At 37.6% G+C, this 22,320-nt stretch overlaps 1 protein-coding gene across 10 annotated transcripts in view; it reads right to left on the bottom strand.

Moving 5' to 3' along the window:
- VPS13B (vacuolar protein sorting 13 homolog B) overlaps nt 1–22,320 on the bottom strand; it is a 436,747-nt gene that overhangs the window by 41,004 nt on the left and 373,423 nt on the right. For all 10 annotated transcript variants that reach the window (XM_061373228.1, XM_061373222.1, XM_061373223.1 and 7 more), the window contains 4 exons: nt 21,715–21,911; nt 14,682–14,863; nt 12,562–12,911; nt 5,306–5,467 (listed from right to left, as the gene is read on the bottom strand). In XM_061373228.1, the coding sequence (XP_061229212.1) occupies nt 5,306–5,467; nt 12,562–12,911; nt 14,682–14,863; nt 21,715–21,911 (891 nt within the window). The remainder of the gene's footprint in view (nt 1–5,305; nt 5,468–12,561; nt 12,912–14,681; nt 14,864–21,714; nt 21,912–22,320) is intronic.

The following is a 22,320-nucleotide window of genomic DNA, read 5'->3' as shown; positions in this document are numbered from 1 at the left end:
GTCGCACTTGGTAGATAAAACTCTGAGCCTTGGGGTGTCCTGGAGATGTTGTGAGCCTCAACATAGTCTGCGAAGCCGGCCTGAACCTCATGGGTAAACCTAGCTCTACACATTGTGGAAGAGAGTCTTTTGATTAAGGAACAGTAACCAAATTATAAGGGCTCGTGTGATTCATGGATAGTACAAATCCTTATCTGCTCCAGATATTATCTAGAAAGTCGATTATATATAACATAGTATAACCACTGATTTCAGATGCAGGACTCCAAAGGAAAGCTACAATACATTTCTCACTACTCGAAAAGTGTAAAACAGCATAAACCAGCTTTTTTTGGTTTTGTTTTTGTTGTTTTGTTGTTTTTTTGTTTTTTTTTTCCCTGATGTTGTTCCTGTTGACATGTGAAGGATTATATAAAGTACAAAAAGTTGTACAGAGAATTTGTAAGATCCCTAAACAATAAGATGGGAAAACATCCCAAAATAAAAGTTAGTTTCTAAGTTCACAGTTTCCACAGAGTATTGTATATCATCTTATACTTTATATAACCCAATACCTGAAAGAATGGCAACTTTGAAATAAGTAACATTGAATTATGATCCTAATGGACATGCAACATATATGAAAATTTGGCTTCAGTCTTTTCTTTGTAGGAGGAGGAGATTCTTAAAGCTATTTCCAAATCTACCTTTAAAAATTATATTTATAAAAATCTAGAAGAAGTTGTGTTATGGAGGCACACTATTTGAAATAAGAGAAAAACAACTTTAAAAGGGTTTCAGTGAAGGTATTACTAATATACTAACCACTACTAATATCTATTCAAGAATTTTTAAGTGCATTTAGAAGAACAGAAAAGCAAATGGTAAGAGATACTCTCCCGCAAATTCTATGTAAGTAGCAATAAAGTGACAGAGAGCTGTTTCAGGCATATTTACCTACTTTGATATGAAATAAAACTAGAATGTTTTTAACCAGTAATTTGGCCAGATTCTCACTGAAGCCATTGCCCAAATCAACACAGGAACTGATTTTTACCCCCTATACTTCTCGACTGCTTCAAGTCAAGGATGGTGAAAAGTGAAAATGGGCATCATAACCTTGGAGGAAGGCTCTGGAGAAAGGTCAGGAGCTGCTACTTTAAATGCAGACTTCTCCTATGCAACATTATGTTTTGCATAGGAAGTAAAATGATGAATATAGATCCATTATTCTTTGCTTTTTCAGAGGACTTCGCTGAAGTTTGAGCGTGGGGAAAATACCTAGTAATAATTAGCATGTTATAGAAGATTTTTGCTGTTTATTCACAAGGAAATGATCTCTGCCGAGTATGTTCAGGGGACTCTCATGTGAATAGCTGGGTTTTACATTTGCTGTGATCCCCAGTGGGACCCTCTGACTGCCTACTGTCTTGCAAGACAGAATTCCTGAACTCTGAGTAAATTGATAGGAAGGTCTGATCTCTCCTAACTTCAGAGTTTCACCCTATGTATCATATGCTCCAGTTCTCCTAAAAAGCACAGCTGTCTTGGAGACAAACGTGACTTTTGACATAACTGGGGCCCATCCCACAAAGCAACTTGAAGATCAAGATAAGGACTGCAGACTGGATCCAATAATAACGTAGGAGCCAGTGTTGTCTGTAAGGCACAGGAGTGATGTAGCTTCTCTTCCCTTTTAATGATATCTAACAGACCTAACTTTCATTAAATCTGCAAAAGGAACTCCTAAGGTCTGGCAACTTTTGCTAGAATTGCTTAAAGCCTTAAATATCATCAGTTTTGGACTTACCCCAACTCTGAAAAGGACTACATAGCTGGGGGTGTCTTATCCCTAAGGAAGGACAAAACCTCATGAAATCTGAGGAAAACATGGGGGATGGAGCGGAGTAGAAGAGTGAGCATTGGACCTCAGACTTATTACTGAAATATTAGCCGAACTAGCGAGACCTGCAGGAATCAGAGTGAAAGTTAAAAGGGAACGGTTAGGTTCCCTGAAATGTAGAATTTCCGGGCTGTGAAAAAATGAAGGAAGGAAGGAGCTTTAAGTTAAGCCAAACAGTTGGAGGGACACCACCAATAGCTGATAAATCCAAATCCTTGGTGTGCTGTAGCTGATTTTGTAACATGAAAAACAGTTTTTAATTACAGACTATTGTAGCTTCATTCATATTAATTCTAAATGTAAATAAGGCATTATATAGAATATAACTATGTGCTACTACAAAAATAACTTATTTTAGGTATATATCTTGATGTTAAATAATTCAAATGGGCAATTACTGCATCTCTCACTATTCTTAATTATTAGCAAAAGAAAAACGGAGAATTTTCTTGATGTGAATGTAAAAGAAATACAATCCTTTTAAAACTATTTATTTTCATTTAACTGAACTGCCTTGCCATACTAGAAAAACATTTTGCAGAGGTTAAATAAAGTATTTCATGGCAACCGCTGCTTCTTAGTGCCTGTGTAACAAGAAACATGAGCCAGCTGAAGTTGTGCAAGTTGGTTTTCTTTCCCAGTAAGAGAATGTGGTATCTAAGACCTTGTCCTAACTCATTTTATCCCCAAGAGTAAGTCAAGTAAGTCAAGTATGAACTAATGCCTGGAGGGAAGTCCCTGACTCCAGAAGTATGGATTATTTCACATTTATCTTACAATCTGCTCTCAGAGTTCTTAAAATTCACTAACTTGGCAAGTCAGGAATTATCATGAGAAATGAAATAATTTCATAACTATGAAGTCATCTAGCATTCCATGAATATGACACTTGGAGGGTTTGTCCATGCTTGGGCATTATTCTGACCTTTGGATAACAAGCTGTTAGATAGTCTTGCATGGAAACAATTAGACAAGTGCTGTAGCATAATAGGGACAACCTGATGTCTTAATTGAGTCTTTGTTTTCATTCCAAGGATTTGTATTAATCACTGAAAAAAGTTACACGACAATAATATTTAAACAAACTTACTTCGTATGATCTAAAATGACAAAGGATTGTGCTGTTTAGACTGTTTAGATGAACTGCCATTCAGAAGCATGCTAAATTTAGTGATTCATATTTAGCATTAACCAAATGAACAAACCTTACAGACGGATGCCAAGATTCCCTGACCTTTGTAAAGAAAATTTGCTTCTATCTCAATAGTGTGTGGAAAGCCTTAAATTTTTCAGTGAAATTACCTCAGTGCTATTTTTTAGTCTCTAAATTTCCCATCAAGAGATGGCTGTTAAAAACATTTAAAGAGCAGAAATATTCTTGAAATGATTCCAAAGGCTGGGACAAGGGAGTTACAGCCCCTCTACTAGAAGAGCCTGCTGCCAACAATGTGGTTGAGTCAGGAGGAGTGAGCTGCTAGATTCACCATCTCCTGGGACATGGGAATCCAACAGGACACTCCTGACTGTTTATGAGCCCAGTTGTTCCCTGAATATGAATCTGATCAGAGCAAAACAGAACAGGGAAACCCTTTGACATCACCAACTTGTAGCTGAAGAATTAATATCTGAAAAATGACTCTTAAGTTCCTATTGTCACCTCACCCACTCCCTAATGTGTGATTTGCTTTAATGCTGGATTTCTCCACCTTTCATCCTACACTTCTATTTTTCATTTAATAACAGACTTACATAGCAGCCATGGAAAAATATATTTTGCACTGCCCAAGTCTGTGACTGAAAGGACAAGCTAAAGATCGATGTTTAAATATTAAAGTTCTGCAGGTATTAAGATGGCTAATGCCATATGTTGTGCTGGTGGTCTCTGGCAGCTCGGCTGGAACGGATAGGAAGTATCAGTAAACAAACTGCAATTTTAACTCTTCTAGTTTTCACTCTGCTTGAGATAACCTTCATTAACCTTCATTTTCAAAACTCTTTAGAGTTTGTACCATCATCGGAAATACACTGTTATTAGAAATACACCATAATCAGAACTACACCATTAGTAGAACTACCTAGAACGATGGTCAAAAATAGGATTCTCCCAACTGAACAATTTTATATAAGTAACCAGAAAACGGATTTGAAAAATTGTTATGGGACATCACAGGCATTTGTTTGTATGAGAAAACACATGTCCTTTTTGAAAATGTGACAAGGGACATGCAGTACTCCAGTGTCTCTGTCTCTAAAGTTCCCCCCTATGTGTACTATGACACCTGGGGTGAGATGGTCCTTTATTTGGCTGCTTCCTCTTAACTAAGGCCTTGACTTCAGTGTCAACTTCAACTGTTTAGTCTGGATGAATTTGCTCCGCACAGATTACTGTATTTATGTAAAATTCAGTAGTTTTGCATATCAGCAACTGACATATGAAAGAAAAACACAGTAAATTTGCCATCTCTGCTTCCCAAAGAAACTTGAAACCTGTCAGCAGTGAAAGTGGGCACAGCTCCTGTTTAGAATTACCAGCCAAATTTCACCTTTTTCACATGCTAAGGCTGGTATTTTCCAGGGCCCTGAAGGAGTTAGGAACACCCATCCATTACACTTCTCCCACGACCTATAAAAGTTTTAGCAACTGTGCAGTGCAGGACTACTGCTCATCAAGTAGGGTGGCACAGGTCTCTAGTCTCCCACTCAGCAGGAGATGGGTATATATTTAAAAAAGAGAAGAAATGGCTTTGCTTATTTTTAGATTTAAATTCTTGCCCTGTCTTGAATCAAGATGAAAAATCCATTTTTCACCACCACTCACAAAAACCAACAACATGGTTTCGTTGAAATACTTCCTGATGATAATTTTAAAATAGTTTACTTCAGTTTCAGTGTTTATCCTTAGAAAAACACCCAAGAAACAGAAATGACATTATTTAAACTTTGTAAGTGGCGTGTTTCTGACAATTTAAAATCTTTTCTAATGCAAGCACATGCTGAGTTGAGAGATTTGTCCAGTTTGACCCTGTTCTGCAAACAATTTCAGTGAACAGATGCTTCTGGTAAAAACAATTCATTAAAAAAATTCCCCAAACCTCTAATGTACATCACAGAAAACAGACACTGATCACTTAGTTATAAAAACCTGGCAAGCGATCTTCCTTTGCTTTTTTTCAGAAGCTTCAGTTCCCACAACCGCTCAGTTTTACAGAAAGCGGTCTTGCACATCCAGTTCTACCCTCGAGTAACTTCTAAACACTTCTGGCTTTCCTCACTCTTTGTTTACCTTTTCTCTCTGATGCAGCCCTGGCATTTGACTCCTGAAGGAACCAGAGCTTTCGAGATAGTCGAGACCATAGAGAAAGACATAAAAGCCACCAGCCAGTTTGAGTAACTGCTGCATTCAAAGGGCTGTTTCTGACATACCTGTGGGGACTTGTGAGAGCGCCAGCTGTACTGGTGACTGTGGAGACTAGCCAGCAAAATATTTTCATCAGTATCCACCTGGCCAAACCGCAGTGTCTCTTGTGTGTCATTACAGATCACAAAATGGCTGAAGACCAACTCCTCTGCCTCAGGGCATTGGTTCTGAAAGGAAAGGGATATGAAAGCCAGTAAGCATCAGGTTAATTGCAAGACATTTGGCAGCTGTCTGCCCAGTGGCAACTGTTACAACACAGAAATGCTTCAAGAACTCTTGCCATTAGCTTTGGTCTCATAGTACTCTACTCTGACAAAAAAAAAGTGTTTGGGTTGACAAAATATATGCTAAGACTTAACATATTTTACTTTGTGTTTTTGTAATACTTAGAGATTTAAAACTACAATAAAAACTTGATTTCCTAATTTATGTAAAAGACTTTAATGAAATTAAATTCAGTGGGAAATGACAGATCACATAGGGCAGATGGGGCACTGCAGGCTGAACAGCATGAAGAGGTTTCTCCATGCTGACAACTGATCTCTCAGGCCAACAGGCTGCACTTCCTCTTCCCCAGCTGCTGCTTTGACTTTGAGATGCTGCGGTGGGTCAGGAGCAGAAGACACCCTCCTGATACCACAACACTTTAAAAAAAGGAAAAAGAAAAAAAACAGCTCTACGAGGCTAGTATGAAAATGCACCATGCGGTTTGACAGTCTAATAGGAAAACCAAAAAACTGTTACAGGTTTTAATGCATTTTATATTCCACAATACTTTTTCTCCTGCCTGCAACATCCTTCCATCCCTCTCTTTCTGTTTTTCATCTGGCTGCTTGTCACTTTGTTGACACAGTGAGATTATATGATAGTCATAAAAATTACCAGAGCTACAGGTCTTCCGCCCCTGAAGGCATGAACTATAATCCCCTATACAGGAGAGGTCAAAGTGCGACTGACAATTTGATTTGGAGATCATCTCTCATATATTTCTGTCCTAGTCATTACTGGGCTGGCACCTTCCACTTTCAAGCAACTACTTAGCAACCATAAAAATTACTCCAAGAAGGCAACATTTGGATAGTCTTCATGCAATTTAATGGGCATAACACAATGAACTCTTCATCTTCTGCTTTTTGTTACCTCTTTTTGACCCATCTTTCCTAGCACATACTTTTGACAATGCTTTATTGTTGGTTGGTTCCCTTCTCTCCACAATATAGCCCAGCTGGTCTTTTCTCATCCTTTCTTCCCATGACGTCTTCTTCAACTTATGGGCCCTCCATGGTCTTTGAGAGCTGATTCTGTTTCCCTCCTTGCTCTCTCAGTGGACATTTTAAACAGACAAAATGAAGCTAGCACCTCCTCTGTCTACGATCATATGGGTCTCTAGTTCTTTGATACCAATGTGCCTGGAAGCATGCAGAAATTCAGAGATCAAGCAAGAGAGAGAGAAAAATTTTTCCTCATAGATCCCTATGAATCATTAGTTATCCATGAAAAACTGTTTCGTACATTGCTTGTAGCACACTGCTGGGTGACACACGTGGAACAGATTTTCTGAAAAGTGAAGTGTGCAAGGTATTTGAGCTTGAATGCACATCCACAACTGTTACTAACTTTAGAAGAACATAAGGTACAGGAAGGTTGCGATTCCTTTTGTGACTGGATGTCAGAATGGTTGGCTGGGAGCATTTGTGCAAAAACCATATTCACCCTAGCAGATTTAAGCATAAGAATATTTACATTAAAGCTTCCCTTCGAATCTCATTAGTTTTTCTGCATAAGATCAGGTATCTTCTGTGAAACAAGACTCAGGCAAGCATAACCAAAATCTCACTTTTTCAAACCAGTAAAACTCATTACAGAGCAATATGTTTGTATCACATCCAGTAGCAGATCTGGGTATGCTAAAGGCTGACATTTACAGTGCCACTTCAGAGTGCAGAATTTATTTTGGCATTTTCTAGTGGCAGATCTATGACTTTCTACTGTCAAGCTGCCATACCCACATACTCATAGGTCTACCACATGTATAACATATATATTTTCCTGTTACAGCTTTGCAAAACGTTCTTTTTAAAAGGAAGGATTTACTATTCACAGAGCTCAACATGTTGTTATAGTCAAACCTATTTATAACTCCACGGGAACTGACGAAATTGTTGGTTATTGTTTTTACTCCAATACATTTTCTTGCTGACTACACAAGACTGGAAGAACAATACCGGAAGATTGTCAACTTCCTTCTTTTTACCTGACTAGCTAACTTAGTTTCAAGTAAGTTAACACAGACTGTAGGTTCTTGCATTTTCCAGAGGGAAAAGAGAATCTAGTAAGTTTTTGGCATGTACAGAACTCCTAAATTGTACTGGGGGAATGTTATCCCATCAGGAATTATAACAAGACTTGCATACATTTTGGTGCTTATAATGACAGCCGTTAATCATTAGTCTTAAATTCTATATTTGCTACTAGAATCTACTGCTCTTAACAGCAATATTTCTCAAAGTAAACCAAAAGAGGTATTTTCATCTCAAATTATAACAGTTCCAATGTTTTAATCAAAGAAACATCAACACATGAGGAACATGGACTGCTTCAAGTGAGTCCAGACAAGGCCACAAATCTGCTCAAATAGCTGAAGCACCTCTCCTATGAAGACAGGCTGAGGGAGCTGAGCTTGTTCAGCCTAGAGAAAAGAAGGCTCAGGGGAGACATAATAGCAACCTTCCAGTACTTAAAGGGGACCTACAAAAAATCTGGAGAGGGACTTTTTACAATGGGACACAGGAATAGGACAAGGGGGAATGGCTTTAAACTGGTGGAAGGTAGATTTAGATTAGACATGAGGAAGAAATTCTTCACTATGAGGGTGGTGAGGCACTGGCACAGGTTGCCCAGAGAAGCTGTGGCTGCCCTATTCCTGGCAGCGCTCAAGGCCAGGTTGGACAGGGCTTTGAGCAACCTGGTCTAGTGGGAGGTGTCCCTGCCCATGGCAGTGGGGTTGGAACAAGATGATCTTTAAGGTTGCTTCCACCCCTAACTATTCTATGATACGATTCTATGAATAAGGCATTGCTCCATGCTGCCAGGCTTAAAAGAGAGCTACTGATGCCTCAAGTCTTGATAATAACAGCTGATTAAAGGATCACCAAGGAAGCCTGGGAATACTTTATCTCAGTATGGCAACTACACACTGTACAGGCAAGTTTCCAGGCAACTTTTCTTCTTATTGCAGTAAATGCAAGGGATTTTTGCCAGACAGTACCTCCCAAACTTCTTGTTGCCCGAGGAACTACAGAAGTTCCTTGCACCCATCACAGGTAACTGGATCCCAAATTTGCTGCTAAAGTCTGACTGCAGAAGCTTCTAGGGTAAGCAGAAAGGAACAACAACAACAATAAAAAATTAAAGAAAAAATAGCAAAGGATGGAGTGAGGAAATTTTTATTGATAAAAGAGAGTGCAGAGAAATTAGACATAATAAAACCAAATAGAACTGGGCCATGTGTGTGGCAATGATGCTGAAGGGCTGCATGATGACTCCAGGAGCTGAAAATACCTAAGTGTGGATTAGGAAAAAAATTCTCTCGTTGAATTAAAACAGTAAATCAAAAGAACCAGCAACAGACCAACAGCCTGAATCAGATACAGATTAGGGTCAGTTCCTGGGGGACAATTTCTTGCCCCTCTTTAGATCATTTTTCATCTGTTCTTTTCTCTCAGAGAGGCCAGGAAAGTGTCTCTCCTTTACTGGGCTTTCAAATCATTTGTGAATTCTATTCTGAGAGGCAGAAAAGCATCCCACATAATAGTAGTCACCAAGCTTTCCCTGGTGCAGGCCTTTCTGCTCACATTGTCCTGGGTTCAGCAGTAGCAGTCATTTTTCTTCTTAGTAGCTGGTGCAGTGCTGTGGTATTGACTTTCAGCCTGGGAACAGCACTGATAACACCAATGTTTTTAATTGTTGCTCAGTAATGTTTAGTCTGACCAAGGACTTTGTGAGCCTCATGCTCTGCCAGGGAGGAGAGGAAGTCGAGAGGAAGCAGAGGCAGGACACCTGACCCAAACTAGCCAAAGGGGTATTCCATACCACAGCACATCATGCCCAGTATATAAACTGGGGGCAGTTACCTGGATCGGCAGACCACTGCTCGGGTCAGGCTGGGTATCGGTCGGCAGGTGGTGAGGGTTGTATTCTCTTCCCTTGTTTTTTTCCTTATCATTATTATTATTGGTGGCAGCAGTAGTGGTTTTGTGTTATACCTTAGTTACTGGACTGCTCTTATCTCAACCCGTGGGAGTCACATTCTTTTGATTCTTCTCCCCACCCCTCTGGGAGCGGGGAGAGAAAGGGGGGGAGTGAGCAAGTGGCTGCACGGTTCTGGGTTGCCAGCTGGGCTTAAATCAAGACACACATCTCAACTCACAGCTATTTCAAAGCATTTCTGGATCTGGTAAAAAACACACCACTATAAAAGCCTAGGCTTCTTTATATGCATAAAGTTATTTTCTGTGTGCTTCACAAGCTACCGAAGACCTATGCAAGCCTTTTCTCTCTCTCCAACACATACACACATTCTTTCTCTCTAGCACCTAGTAATGTTTTTTGAATCAAAAGTTTTAAAGTTTTTAGCAATTTCTCATCTCCCTCAAAACTCCTCTGAGAGAAAAGAACATTTTCCTTCTGATTGTTTAAACTTAATTTTTACGGCAGTATCCTGATGTTCTCAGCTAGAAAGGTAAACTGAAGCTGCATGCAAATTTTCTGTACCTTTTTCCTTGGTTCTCTGTGCTCATGGTAAAAATATGGGTAAACTACTGTGATCACAGATGTCATTTTGACTGATCCCAGCTCATTAAGAAAACTTATGCAACTGCCAACAGAAAGGTTAAGCACCACACAGACCTCAAAGAAAAGAAGTTCTAATGGTTCAAAACAGGTTTAAAAGAGGAGCTTTTATAACTTCTGAGGGGCTTGGGAAAACACTTGCCGTGTGAGACCACAAAGTTTTTTTGCCTGGGAACACTCACTTAGAACTGTACCTGGGGAGCTGTTTTCTCACCTGACCCTGTGTATCTAGATACCACAGGACACTAATGCTATAAAATAACTTAAATGACCAAGTAAATGGGAAAAAACAAAACACCCCCAGGTATACTAAGAGGAGACACGCATTTTGTCTACTAGACACTCTGCATGTTATTATTAAATAATAAAACTAAATTAAAAAAATCCTGATGTTCCCTGCCCAGTTATTTGATTATTAAAACAATTACTTTAGCTTTGCATTTAGATGTACATTAGTCCGTTTCTGCTTGTAGTTAAACAGGGATTTCAGATCAGACAGTGAAATATGTCAAAAGGGGAAACTGTCTTTAAAAAGTGCTAATCCTCTCAGATTTTCAGCATGTGATTTAGAAGTATAAAGGAAGTTGTATGCCTGGTGTTTTTTACACCTAATCTTCTTTCAAAATGTTCATCATTACTTAAACCACAACAACAAAAAAATCAGTCCACATCTAAGAAACAAAGACACTGACAGAGGCTTCTGGTAATCCTGAACTCTTAACCTAAAGGTGCAAGGTCAAATTGCTTCATGCTTCATCTGTATGTCCACTGAGTACAACATTACTTATTTCGGATATTAATCCAGTAAAAAAATATGTGGAGAATTCAAATAACCTTTCCTGCTTATTAAATTCATGCTTCTAGTTGGCAGCATTTATACTGTACTTTGTGTGAACAGCAAACATCAAATAATGCTTATCATTGGGAAATTCATTCCCTCCTGGTGCAGTGCGTGCCCCCCTCTGGGTCTGGAGGTAAAGCCACATACAAAACATCTTAGTAATAACTAACTTAATAAGCTGTTTTGAACTCACTTGTGTGTTAACTGTTCCCTAATTTCAAAGTAATGCAAGTTTTTAATCTTGAATAGTCAGGGCTAGATACCCACCACATCAGAACATGGTGGCAAGTACCCTTGACATGAGAGGAAACGAGAAAATTACAGCAACAATTACAGAAGTATATCCTCCTGTGGCTCATGTTAACATTGCCAAATCCATGTATAAATCAGTACCAACTATTCATAGAATGTACCTGTCAGCAATATACTATGCGACATATGGCTCTACTTAATCAAATATACAATTCCATTTTTTCAATTCAGAATATTCCTTCAAGGCACAGAGCAGTCAGTCAGTCATTCACACTCTGATGTGGTTTAAAACATTTAAATATTTATGCACCATATTTTATTTATATGTATAGTTATGTCTGAGAGGTCTTTTCTTTTTTTTTTTTTTCCATCCTAAGAGGAAACTGACCTTTCCAAAGGCCATTTTGCAGTAGTTGCCACACATGTCTTAGATGAGGGACTAGTACTAAGTCAGAAATATTCTGTGTTTAAACAGCCTATCAACGACTCTCTTCTACTTTCAATGTTTGTTTTTTATTAAAGGCATTGTTCAAAATATGACAAAAACCAGAAATTGGAGCTACAAAGGTTTTTGTTCACATTGATATTTGAGCCAGCTGTAAAGATTTAAATCACACTAGATCTTGTTTTATGAATGTCCTTTTGCAACAAGAAAACCATGGAATGCCGTTAAAGAAGAATTTTTTGATATAAAACACATGTTCTGTCCTTTTTGGGGGGCTTTGTTATTGTAGTGCCATGATAGGTAATTAATTCCCAGGCTCCACATAGGTTTTCAGGCAGATGAAGAGAATGATTTGATTTCAAGGCTACAGTGGAATAAGGGAATTACAGGCCTCCGTGGGGTCACTGAATAAGTACGGTTCCTTACGCTGGGACTGGCTTCAGCCATCAATGCTGCTTGCGCAGAGTGCAATGTAAAACTAGTGCTGAACTTCAATAAGGATAGAAGTAGTAGCTGGAAACAATATGCTCTACCATTCAGACTGAGCTGTGCTTACATACCATTCATCATTCACCTTTTCATAAATTAGTGGAACATCATGCATTTCAGGACCAAGATCCTGATTATTTTGATATAAATCCGTGTAGTTTCACCGAAACACAAGCAGTTCTGGCTACATTTACCTCTACATAAAGCATTCATTGCCTTCTAATTTTCATTTTTATCACGGACTGAATGTTTATTAGCAAAAAGCACTTTTAAATTAAAGCTTTTAAACCTTGGAATAATTTTAATGAATGCAGTTGGTATTCCAACTTGATATGCAGTTAATCGCAATAGCTGTATTTGTTCTCATTATTGTTTTTGCATACCTGCTGCCAAGCTTGAACTGCTGTATTTAGAGAATGAAGTGCATATTGGCCAAAGTTGATGAAAACGGGGTCCACCATTATTGTGCAGTCCAAGAGCCTTCCTACTGTGCTGCTGGAAACAGCAATCTGCCCCCAGATTTTGAAAGGTCTCACAACACTCTGCATAGTCACGTTTCGGCACTCCAGAAGTTTACAGTCGGCTTGAGTTGAAAAATGGATCTCCTGGAACACTGACTCATCGCTCCACTGACGAAGATATACATGAGGCTCAACAAAGGAAATTATCATGTATTCTAGTTCAGATGGCATGTTCTTATCAGAGGAAAATGGCTGAAGAAACTTTGGTGGTGCTGAAAAGTAAAAGAACAAAAAAAATCAGAGCCTCACCATTGAAACATTCTGTATGGTTTTGTAAATTGTGTTTTAACTGTTTGTACATATGATGAAAAGAAGTAAAATTTGTAAGAGTCAACTTTTCTGAAATCTGAAATTAATCCTGTTCACACTGTTAGATGTAAAATGGAACTGTAATTAACAGCAGCTGCAAACAAAAAGAATCTGAAAACCAAAATCTTTTTACCATAAATAGACTAGCCACCCAAACTGCTTTATCAGCACACTGCAGAATACTTCAGATTGCCACCTATTCGGAGCAGAGACCATATTTCTGTGAGAATTTTTTGCTGTAGTAGATATATATGATAGCATGTTTAGAATACAATAAAAATTAGCAATATAGTATTTGCTGACACATGACTGCAGGCTCACAGGCCTCAAAATGAAAATGGTCTTTGCTGCAGTGGCAGAGTTCAAGACCAGAAACCCACTGAGATGCTACACATTACCCCATAATATTAGAAATTAAACAAAATAATACCCTGAGAATAAAGTATGAGAAATATATATAAAAAAACTATTTTATCATGTCCATTGAAGTCTCAGTCCTGCAAAGTGATGAGCACTGTGGCAGCAGATACTGCAAGGCACATATGCCACTTCTGCAGCATTAAGCATATGAATATTTCCACTGATGTTATTATTTATGTTGCTAGAACTACTCACATGCTTAAAATCAGAATATGCTCAAGTGCTCTACAGATTTGGAACTAAAATACTCATCACTTCCCAGAATCAAGCCCCATTATTCTACAAACGCATAATGGATACAGTAAGTTTTGTGCTCCCTTTGTGTACAACATAACACAACAGAGCCCCAAAACTGAAGGTCTATAACAAGAACAACAGCAGCATCAGCATAAACTCGGTTGCTGTTGAAAAATGAAACAGCTGGGTTTGATTTCAATCTGATTTTTGCCTTTTCCAGTACATGTAATTTTAAAGACTGAGCATCTGGAATTGGAGTGTAATAGTGAAGGAGATTATGTACTGATAGAGGCAAGCCTATAGACAAGAAATTATCTGCTAGACATTGAGTGTCAGTCTTGGTATGATTTGATAATGCATATATTATAATACTTGCAGAAACACAAAAGCTACTCATGGAGAAAGCTGTTCCTGTCAAAATTATCTAAGATATTTGCTCATCTTCCACAGAAAGTATTCCTGGCATCTGAAAATCAGACAATAATCTAAAGATCTCTTGGAATGTATTTGCCATTAATGCAATGACAGAGAGCACTGAACAAAACCAGATGTAGCTCCAAAAGTGATCGTAACTGAAATAACAAATCTGCAGTTCTCAGAGCCTTTCCAAGGAATTCTTACTATAAGGGGCTTTCAAAATCTTCAAATATTTTAATAGTACTGTTAATACGCTGGAAAATTTAAAAGACCAAATTCATTCATTAAGATGGCTCAAAACTGAAGTGGCACCTGCTGCCACTGATCAGACTGTGGAAAACAACGGCTTCTACAGTTACCCATTCTGGAGGGAGGAAGGGGACTGATCAGGCAGCCCCACTGCCTACCCTATGTACTTTCTCAATGCACCAAAGTCATCCATTTTACCCTCAAGTCTGCACCACCAGTGGCTGCTGGTGATAATTTACTGCAAGAATGACTGTCTGAATGAGGAAATGTGGAATACCTGCAGCAGAAGAGTGATTAAGCAGCATGTTTGAACTATATATTTTAATTATTCTGTGTAAAGGAATACATACCTGTGCCTAGTTGATCAAGATGATGGCAGAGGTGGACTTCCACATAGCTGAATTGGATCGACACACTTAGTGATGGCACAAACCAAGGAGTAAAACAGGAATCAACCCTGGTACAGGCTGCTAATGCTGTGGGAGTCACAAGCTGATCGCATGCACTTTGTGAGCCAGATTCACTTTCTGAGCTGTGGAAGGTACATAACAAAATGGCAGTTCAGCAGTTGCAGGATTTTATCACTTTACAACAGGACTTGGCCATGTGCGGTGCTGGTTTTCCGACACAGCCAATGTCATAGTTTTCTAACTGCTAACGTCAGTGTATGTGCTTTTTCCCAAGCAGAACATAGCAGACAAGTCTGCAATTCAACATTGCTTTTATCATGCTGCACTTTCAATTTACAAACTGTAACTGCAGAAGCAAAGTGTATTTACAGAAAATAAAACCAAAACATACCAGGTATCTTTAATTGCTGATATAGTTGAACAGAGTACATTACTGTTACTAAAGCCGTAAGAATGAGCTGAAAGTTAATCTGGTCAAGAGAAACATTTCTTTCATTTTAAGGAAACCAACTCACAACCATCAAACTACTTCTATGTATAAACCTTGTACCTTTAAGCTTTCTTTCCTTTGTCCTTCTCACTCTATAGAGTCATCATTTAAAAAACATCTCCAAGTATCGTAAGCTCAGCCTGGAGACTTTTACCAGCACCTATTACAACATATTAACTATATATTTAAAATGCCATCCCGCTGATTTTTTTTCCATAGCCGTGCTCCTGACGCCATGAATTTCCAAGCATTATCTTTCAGTCTCCTGAGAGACACTAACACTACATCACAATTCTACAGGTTGCTAAGACACCACTGAAGTACAAATAAACTTTCTAATTTAAGCCAAATCTACCCTTAATGTTCCTTATTCTCACTCCCTTTGCAGTTTGGCATTAAAGAGTTTTAGTTTGATTCAAGAAAGCTAAGGTCAAATCCTCAGTCAAATAATGATCTTATTTTAAAAATAAAATTTAATGAAGGACTAACTAAGGCCAACTTACTATTTTTGTTAGAAAGTAATTAGCTTTTACAAAGCACTATGAATAAACATTTTAAAGGTATTTTAAATGCAAACTTAAGTTTAAATTGGCTTTCAAAACAATGTCTTATGCCTTTAGGACCAACATTTTCATAATTCCATGCATGTTAATACAAAATTATGTACAAATATAGTAGATACTCAAGATGTTCAGATGCAAATGCATAAAATTCCATGGATAAGTAAATTTATCACTATGATTTTGTGTTATGGTAGCCAGCTAGCACGGTATTTATTTATGGAGCTCAAGTCCAACTTCAGATTTGTGGACATAAATTAAAATACTTGTGTAACAGTAAAACATAACTAAAATTAGCTTGTTATCAAAGAATCAAGACAAGACATCAAGAATGGATTAGGTTTGTGAAGGATGAAAGACAGATAACTTAATCAGATTTTTAGTTGCTTTCCTGTGCTTCTTTACGTCTTCAAATTGCCCGTTCACATTTCAAAAATGGTGTTGCAGGTTTTTAAGAACTGGCATATTAGGAAATAAAATTATTCTTTGTGTTTACATGACAAAACATCTGTGGGACTGGACTAGGGTCAAAGAAACGGGATGCTTTGCTTTGCTCTGCCATGGATACTCCTTAGATTGTTTGGAACCAAAGCATGGAAGCAAATCCAAAAGCCACCAAAATTCATAGGCTGATTTAGACCATTTAACACTTCAGAATCTATGCAACTGCTTAGTTCTCTTAGCATAACTTCACATTTTAATGACTGTTGATCACTGCATTTTGACTAGAAACAGAAGTTCAGGGACACATGGAATTAAAACAGAAAAAGGGTATAGAGGTGCAAGCAAATGTTAATCGAACTATGAGGAACTTTACTTTTAATTGTTTTAATACTTTCAGTTAATACTTAATTTGCATCAAACAGCTATAGCACTACCTGCACTAACAAAGAAGGACATTTATTTCTAAAATTTGAAGTTTATTCTAAAACGATAAATTTCTTTTCCTTAGAAGCCTATTGCTCGAGTCACCTATCAGTGACTCAGCATTTTAATTTCCTCAAAGATGTTTTTTGGAGATAGATATTTTCCATAAAATAAAAGCCCAAACAAAATCTCTAAATACTTACTTAGTCAAATTTTATATACCTGATTTTTATTTATCAAGCATTTTACTGTGATGGGACCTTTCTCGTTTCTCATTCATAACCACAATGATTACAGGGCAAATAACATGCCTCATGCAGGAGGAAATGTGGCAGGAGCTTCACACCAGGGAAATAATTTAAAGCATTTAGCCATACTTTGCTCTGACCTTTTCTGCCCCACAAGCAGCAGACCAAGAAGAGGTAATATTCTGGAAGTTAAAATGATTGGAACAGTAAGATTCAAAGTGACTCATGGACAATCACTATAGAAACCAAAAAGGCCCACCACTAAAATGATTCCCTAACAAACTTCAGAGTCTAACCATATGCTTAAAAAAATAATCAGAGTGAAACAGCAAATGAGGATGGGACAATGTTGCTCCCTGGGACAGACCTGGCTTTGCATCCTCTCCCATGCAAGGGGGGGACAAATGCTGGCAGTGAAGGACTGAGAAAAGCAGGACAATGTGGGGCAAGCTACGTTTTAGAAGGGAAAATCACTCTTCAGAGACAAGATCACTTTCTAGAAATCATTTAAAAAGAAATGCATAGAGGATTCTTTCATCACTGTGTTCCTATCTGTTCAGACTTTGTTCAAGTATTATTATCTGTGAAGGAGTCCATTTGATTTTTACTCAATTAGAAACCATATCAAGAATTACAGCCCCCATGTCATTATGAAAATAAAAATACAGTAACAGTATAAACCAGTTACAGTACAAAATATACTGAAAGCAGCATCCAAATTACTATAGTATTGATTTAAAATAGAACTGTAATAAGAGATCACAATATAGAGTGAGCAGTTTTTTAAGGAGGACTGCAGTCCTTACAATCACTACCGTGACCCTTCGATTTTAAATTAAATCCCATTTAAACTTTTTGCCTAGTAGACTTCCGTGAGACCTTTAGCACTGCTACTTTATTGTTTTACCTCACATAGTGCACAGAAATAAAAAACACAGTCCTTCATCACACGTTGTGCACAAACAGAAACTAAAGCAGCGCTACTGAAAACCCAGGCAACTTTCTATTAAGTCTTGGTGACCAGCAGTAGGAGCATTAACATCATAGTTAGATCTGACTGTGAAATCAAAATCTGTGCATGAAATGAATACAGTATTTAAAAAAATTCCAACATTCTCTTGGCCGCTTTGGAGCTACAAAATGAACTGTCAACTGTCCACAATTTTTCAGCTGGGGAGAAAAGGAATAACCAGCTTCTACTGCTTTGTGTTTAGCACAAACACATGCTGAGAGATGGGTGTAGCAAAACCAGAGAAAATTCTACACAAAACTGACCTGACTCCTGACTTTAATACTAGAAATTTCTTTGTGCCTTTCCTTTGTGTTTTTAATCCTATGAAACAAAATTTTTAAAATGGAAAACACCTCCATTCAAAATAATGATATATTATAAAGTATGATAGCTTCACATCAAGCAAAACAGTTCAATTCAAATATACGGCAACTGGGAACAATGACTTAACAGTGACCTGCATTATTCTTGTTATTTTAAGAGTGGAATATTTAAACCAAAACTGCCATTTGTGATGAAACCGCAACATGGGAAAATATCCACTGGGAAGAAGAAAGAGACCACTTAACTCATTTAATTTATGACGCAACTGCTGGTCTGAACCCAAATTGTTAGAGGTCAAAATCCAGTACATCATTTACTTTGAATAGAAGCTGAAACAATTAGCAAGAAACATGATCATGATTCCTTACTTTAATTTTTAAAAAGTAGCAATTTAAGGCTCATTTAAATGTTTTTGTACTTGTTTCACGGTTCGTATCTTAAGGCATTTTCAATTACTATTTCACATTAGTTTGTCAGTAATTATAAAAATACTGTTTACATTACACCGGAGATGCACAAATATATAAAACATCTTGCAATGTAACCCACTTAAACAAAGAATGATAAACTCCTCCCAACCAAACTAAGGAGGAGCTTTAGTGTCTCACCAACCAAACACAACTTTAAACAAAAGTAATTTTGATTATAATTTGCTAGTACTCCAACACAAAAATGCAACCTCTGAAAATATTTTATGATAATTTCCTTTTAATTCCCTATTTTAAGGTCTTCCATAAACAGTCATTTATGCCATATATGATTCCTTTGAGACACACTATGCTGAATCTCCAAGGGAATGCAAAATTATTTTATTTAGCTCTTACTTCAGATTTGTTCATTCATTGAATAAACATTGATAAATATTCATTCAAACCTTATACATTCATTGACTAATGAACGGTCTGCAAAATTCTTAAAAATAAACAATATATACATAAAATTATGTCCTTAAACAGATAGCTCCTTGATTTTTATACTTCTATTAGCTCCTGATCAAACCCAGAAAAAGCTTGCATACCACAAGATTTTGATCATGACATCCTTGCATATTCCTATATTCATTATTGGTTGATATACTTCAGCCTGCCAGCTACTGCTGAACATATCAGCAGGATCTACATCTTCTCACAAACCTTGTTGTTTTCCTGTCACATGAGCCACATAAATTTCATACTTTATAACTGATGCTAGGAATCAGTAATAAAGTACTTAAACCACAAGGGACCAGCTCTCTGCTATTAATAATTAGCATATCATAGAGGTTACCACAAAAAAAACCACCTCTGCAGAATCTGAAGGAAAAAATATCCTTGAGGAGCAGCTGCATGCATATGGCAGCTGTTAGTCTGACCCCAAATGCAAGATCAAACTGAGAAAATAAACTTCAACAAATTAAGCATTTTTGTATTTTATAATTAATAGTGAATTAAGTCTGCTAATCAATCACAGTTACGGCATGTAATTAATGTCAAATAAGGAGTGTCCAGGATAACAAAGATCCTCTAACTTGCAGATCCCTCAGCCTTGAAGTTCCCTAGTCTAACACTTGGCACTAGCTTTGAGCATGGCTCCTTGTGGCTCTTCTCACAAGTCTGTTCCATCTCATGTTAAATGTCTGCTTCAGGAACAAGCCTAGCATTGACATTTACCGTGACATGGGGTAGTCTCTCCCAAAACCAAAAAAGTTTGGCATTTTTGGCCAAGTAGAATCCAGAATACATCTTAGGGTTCTTGGTCACAAGAAAATATCCAAACTGTTAGCAGTATGCTTGTTTGATGAAGCCAAAGTTTCAGCAAAGTTACTGCCAGCACAGACTTCCTATCAGCTACTAAGGGTCTAGAAAAGTCGGCTTTCTCTACGGGTCCACAGCATCTGTCACCACCTCCTAACAAGGCTTTTCTTTAATAGAACGTGATTCTTTGGGGCTTAACTGTGACCTTAAACTTGTTTTGTAGCTGTAACTATATGCATTTCAGTGTTTGTGAAGAGTCTCAAAATCTCCAGGTCAGTGACATGTGACTGGCATGATCTGCTTGAAGGCACAGCCAGCGTCTTCAACAAAGCAACAGCGTGCCTCAAGCACCATAGGTCAAAGCTTCATCTCTGAGGTTTTTCTGACCTGTTAAGTTTCTCTGAGAAGAATAACCTCAGGCTGGTCACAGAATCATAGAATGGCTTGGGTTGGAAGTGACCTTAAATATCATATAGTTCCAAGCCCCCTGCCATGGACAGGGACATCTTTCTGAACAATTCCAATGCATTAGATTATCGGATCTCCCTGAATGAAACATTGCATGTCGTGATGAACCCTATTCGAGCAGAAAACAGTAAACACAATTAAACTGCCAAAATTTTGATGAAAAAAGATCTACTAAATTTCACTACTTCATTTTCAGTTCCCACCGAGTTCACATTTCTGTGGTGTTAAGCTGACCAGGAAAGCAATTTTGCCAAGGTCCCACATTCGGAGGAATTAACCTTGTCTAAAACACTTAACTTCTCAATGATGAAACTGCATTCTTTCACAATTAACATCAAGAAATCATTTCCAACCTGATACTATTAATGGAAAACAGATGTTCAGTTTTCTTCATTGATTTAGTTAGCCATGTTCATATGTCCTGATTTCTCTGATTTCATACATGTTGGATACTGCACATTCATTCAAGCATGTGTTCATATACAGGCAGCAACAATCAGCAAAAAGCAATGATTCAACAGGGTCATTCTGGCTTTTCTGCTCTAGCTATACAATATTAAGAAGATCTTTGAGAGCAATTCCACTGCTGTTTGTGTAGAGAACTTCTACTCATTTCTTCTCACTTTATACATTAACCAAAACTGGATGAATGCAAACAGAGTATTTATCATGTACATTGTTTGCAGCTGTACACATAATGAAAAATGGATCCCAGTGTTTGGAAACACTGATTAATTTTCTTTTGTTTTTACTGTTAGCATTATAAGCAAGCTTTGTAAATAATAATGCGATGCTCTTGAAGTACTCAAGTTTTGTTTAATATATTTAAAATAGTCACTTGGCTTATTTTACTCATTGACTTGTACTGAGGACAAATTAAAGGTGATGTATGGGGAGTACATGGAAGAAGAATGTTTATTACTATGTTATACAACGGATTGTGCCTCACCCTTCTTTTGTTAACTAGCTAATTTTACTGCATTGTGCAGCTAAGAAGTTTCAGTACATGGCCTATTTGTCTTCATTCTACAGTAATCCTTGTATTCAGAAAATGGACGAATGTAATGCTGCCAGGCTGCCTATAAATTTAAGAGAGCTCTTTTTGTACATAATACATGCCCTTGAATGAAGATGAACTACAAGTCTGAGCGTCATTTAAGACCAGCTACTCTTACCGCACATGAAAACAATATCTTATTTCCTACGTCTCTTTAAAAAGATGTCTCAAGAGTGTAGCATCAGATTTCTGTTTTTCTCTCCTTTAAAATTACCTTTGGTCATCAGCCACATTCTGACTGCTATTCAGGACAATCCTCCACAGGTCGGAGGCTATGAGCTCTTTCTGATCATTCACAAGGTTGATACTTGGTAGCTGTAGTTCACAGACTTTGCTTTCTGACAGACTGAATTCCCGGAATGCAACAAATGATTTCTGAAGCTCATCCCAATACTCCAAGCTGCAAGGAATCTGTGATAAAAGGGAGAAGGCATAATTACTTTATTCTTGATTACAAATATAATGGGATTTACTGTACACACTAAAAGTGGTTTTTTTTAGTCTATTTAGTAAACTAAATAAAAGCTGTCATACAGAAAATCAGAATTTTAACCACTACTCAGATTCGTGCTATCTTTACTTAAAATGTTTTTACAACATCACTGCAATATAATGCTTCAAACCTTTTCTTGCTAGGCACAGAAATAGCTACTTGTTCCACAGTAACCAAAAACCAAGACAACTAAACTGATTGTTACTTATATTTTGCAGCTAAAAAATTCATCAGATGTGATCACATTATGGTATCAAGGCAAACTATTTTGAGAACGCAAACCCAATAAATACGTAGTAGCTTCGGTTTAATTACATCCCTTATTTT

This window comes from Neopsephotus bourkii, unplaced genomic scaffold (assembly GCF_033783945.1).
Source record: "Neopsephotus bourkii isolate Nb327-2 ecotype Australia unplaced genomic scaffold, CSIRO-AGI_Nbou_v1 NB_1630, whole genome shotgun sequence".
NCBI lineage: Eukaryota > Metazoa > Chordata > Aves > Psittaciformes > Psittacidae > Neopsephotus > Neopsephotus bourkii.
Note: the sequence above shows the minus strand (reverse complement) of the source record. Positions and strands in the feature narration are given on the sequence as shown.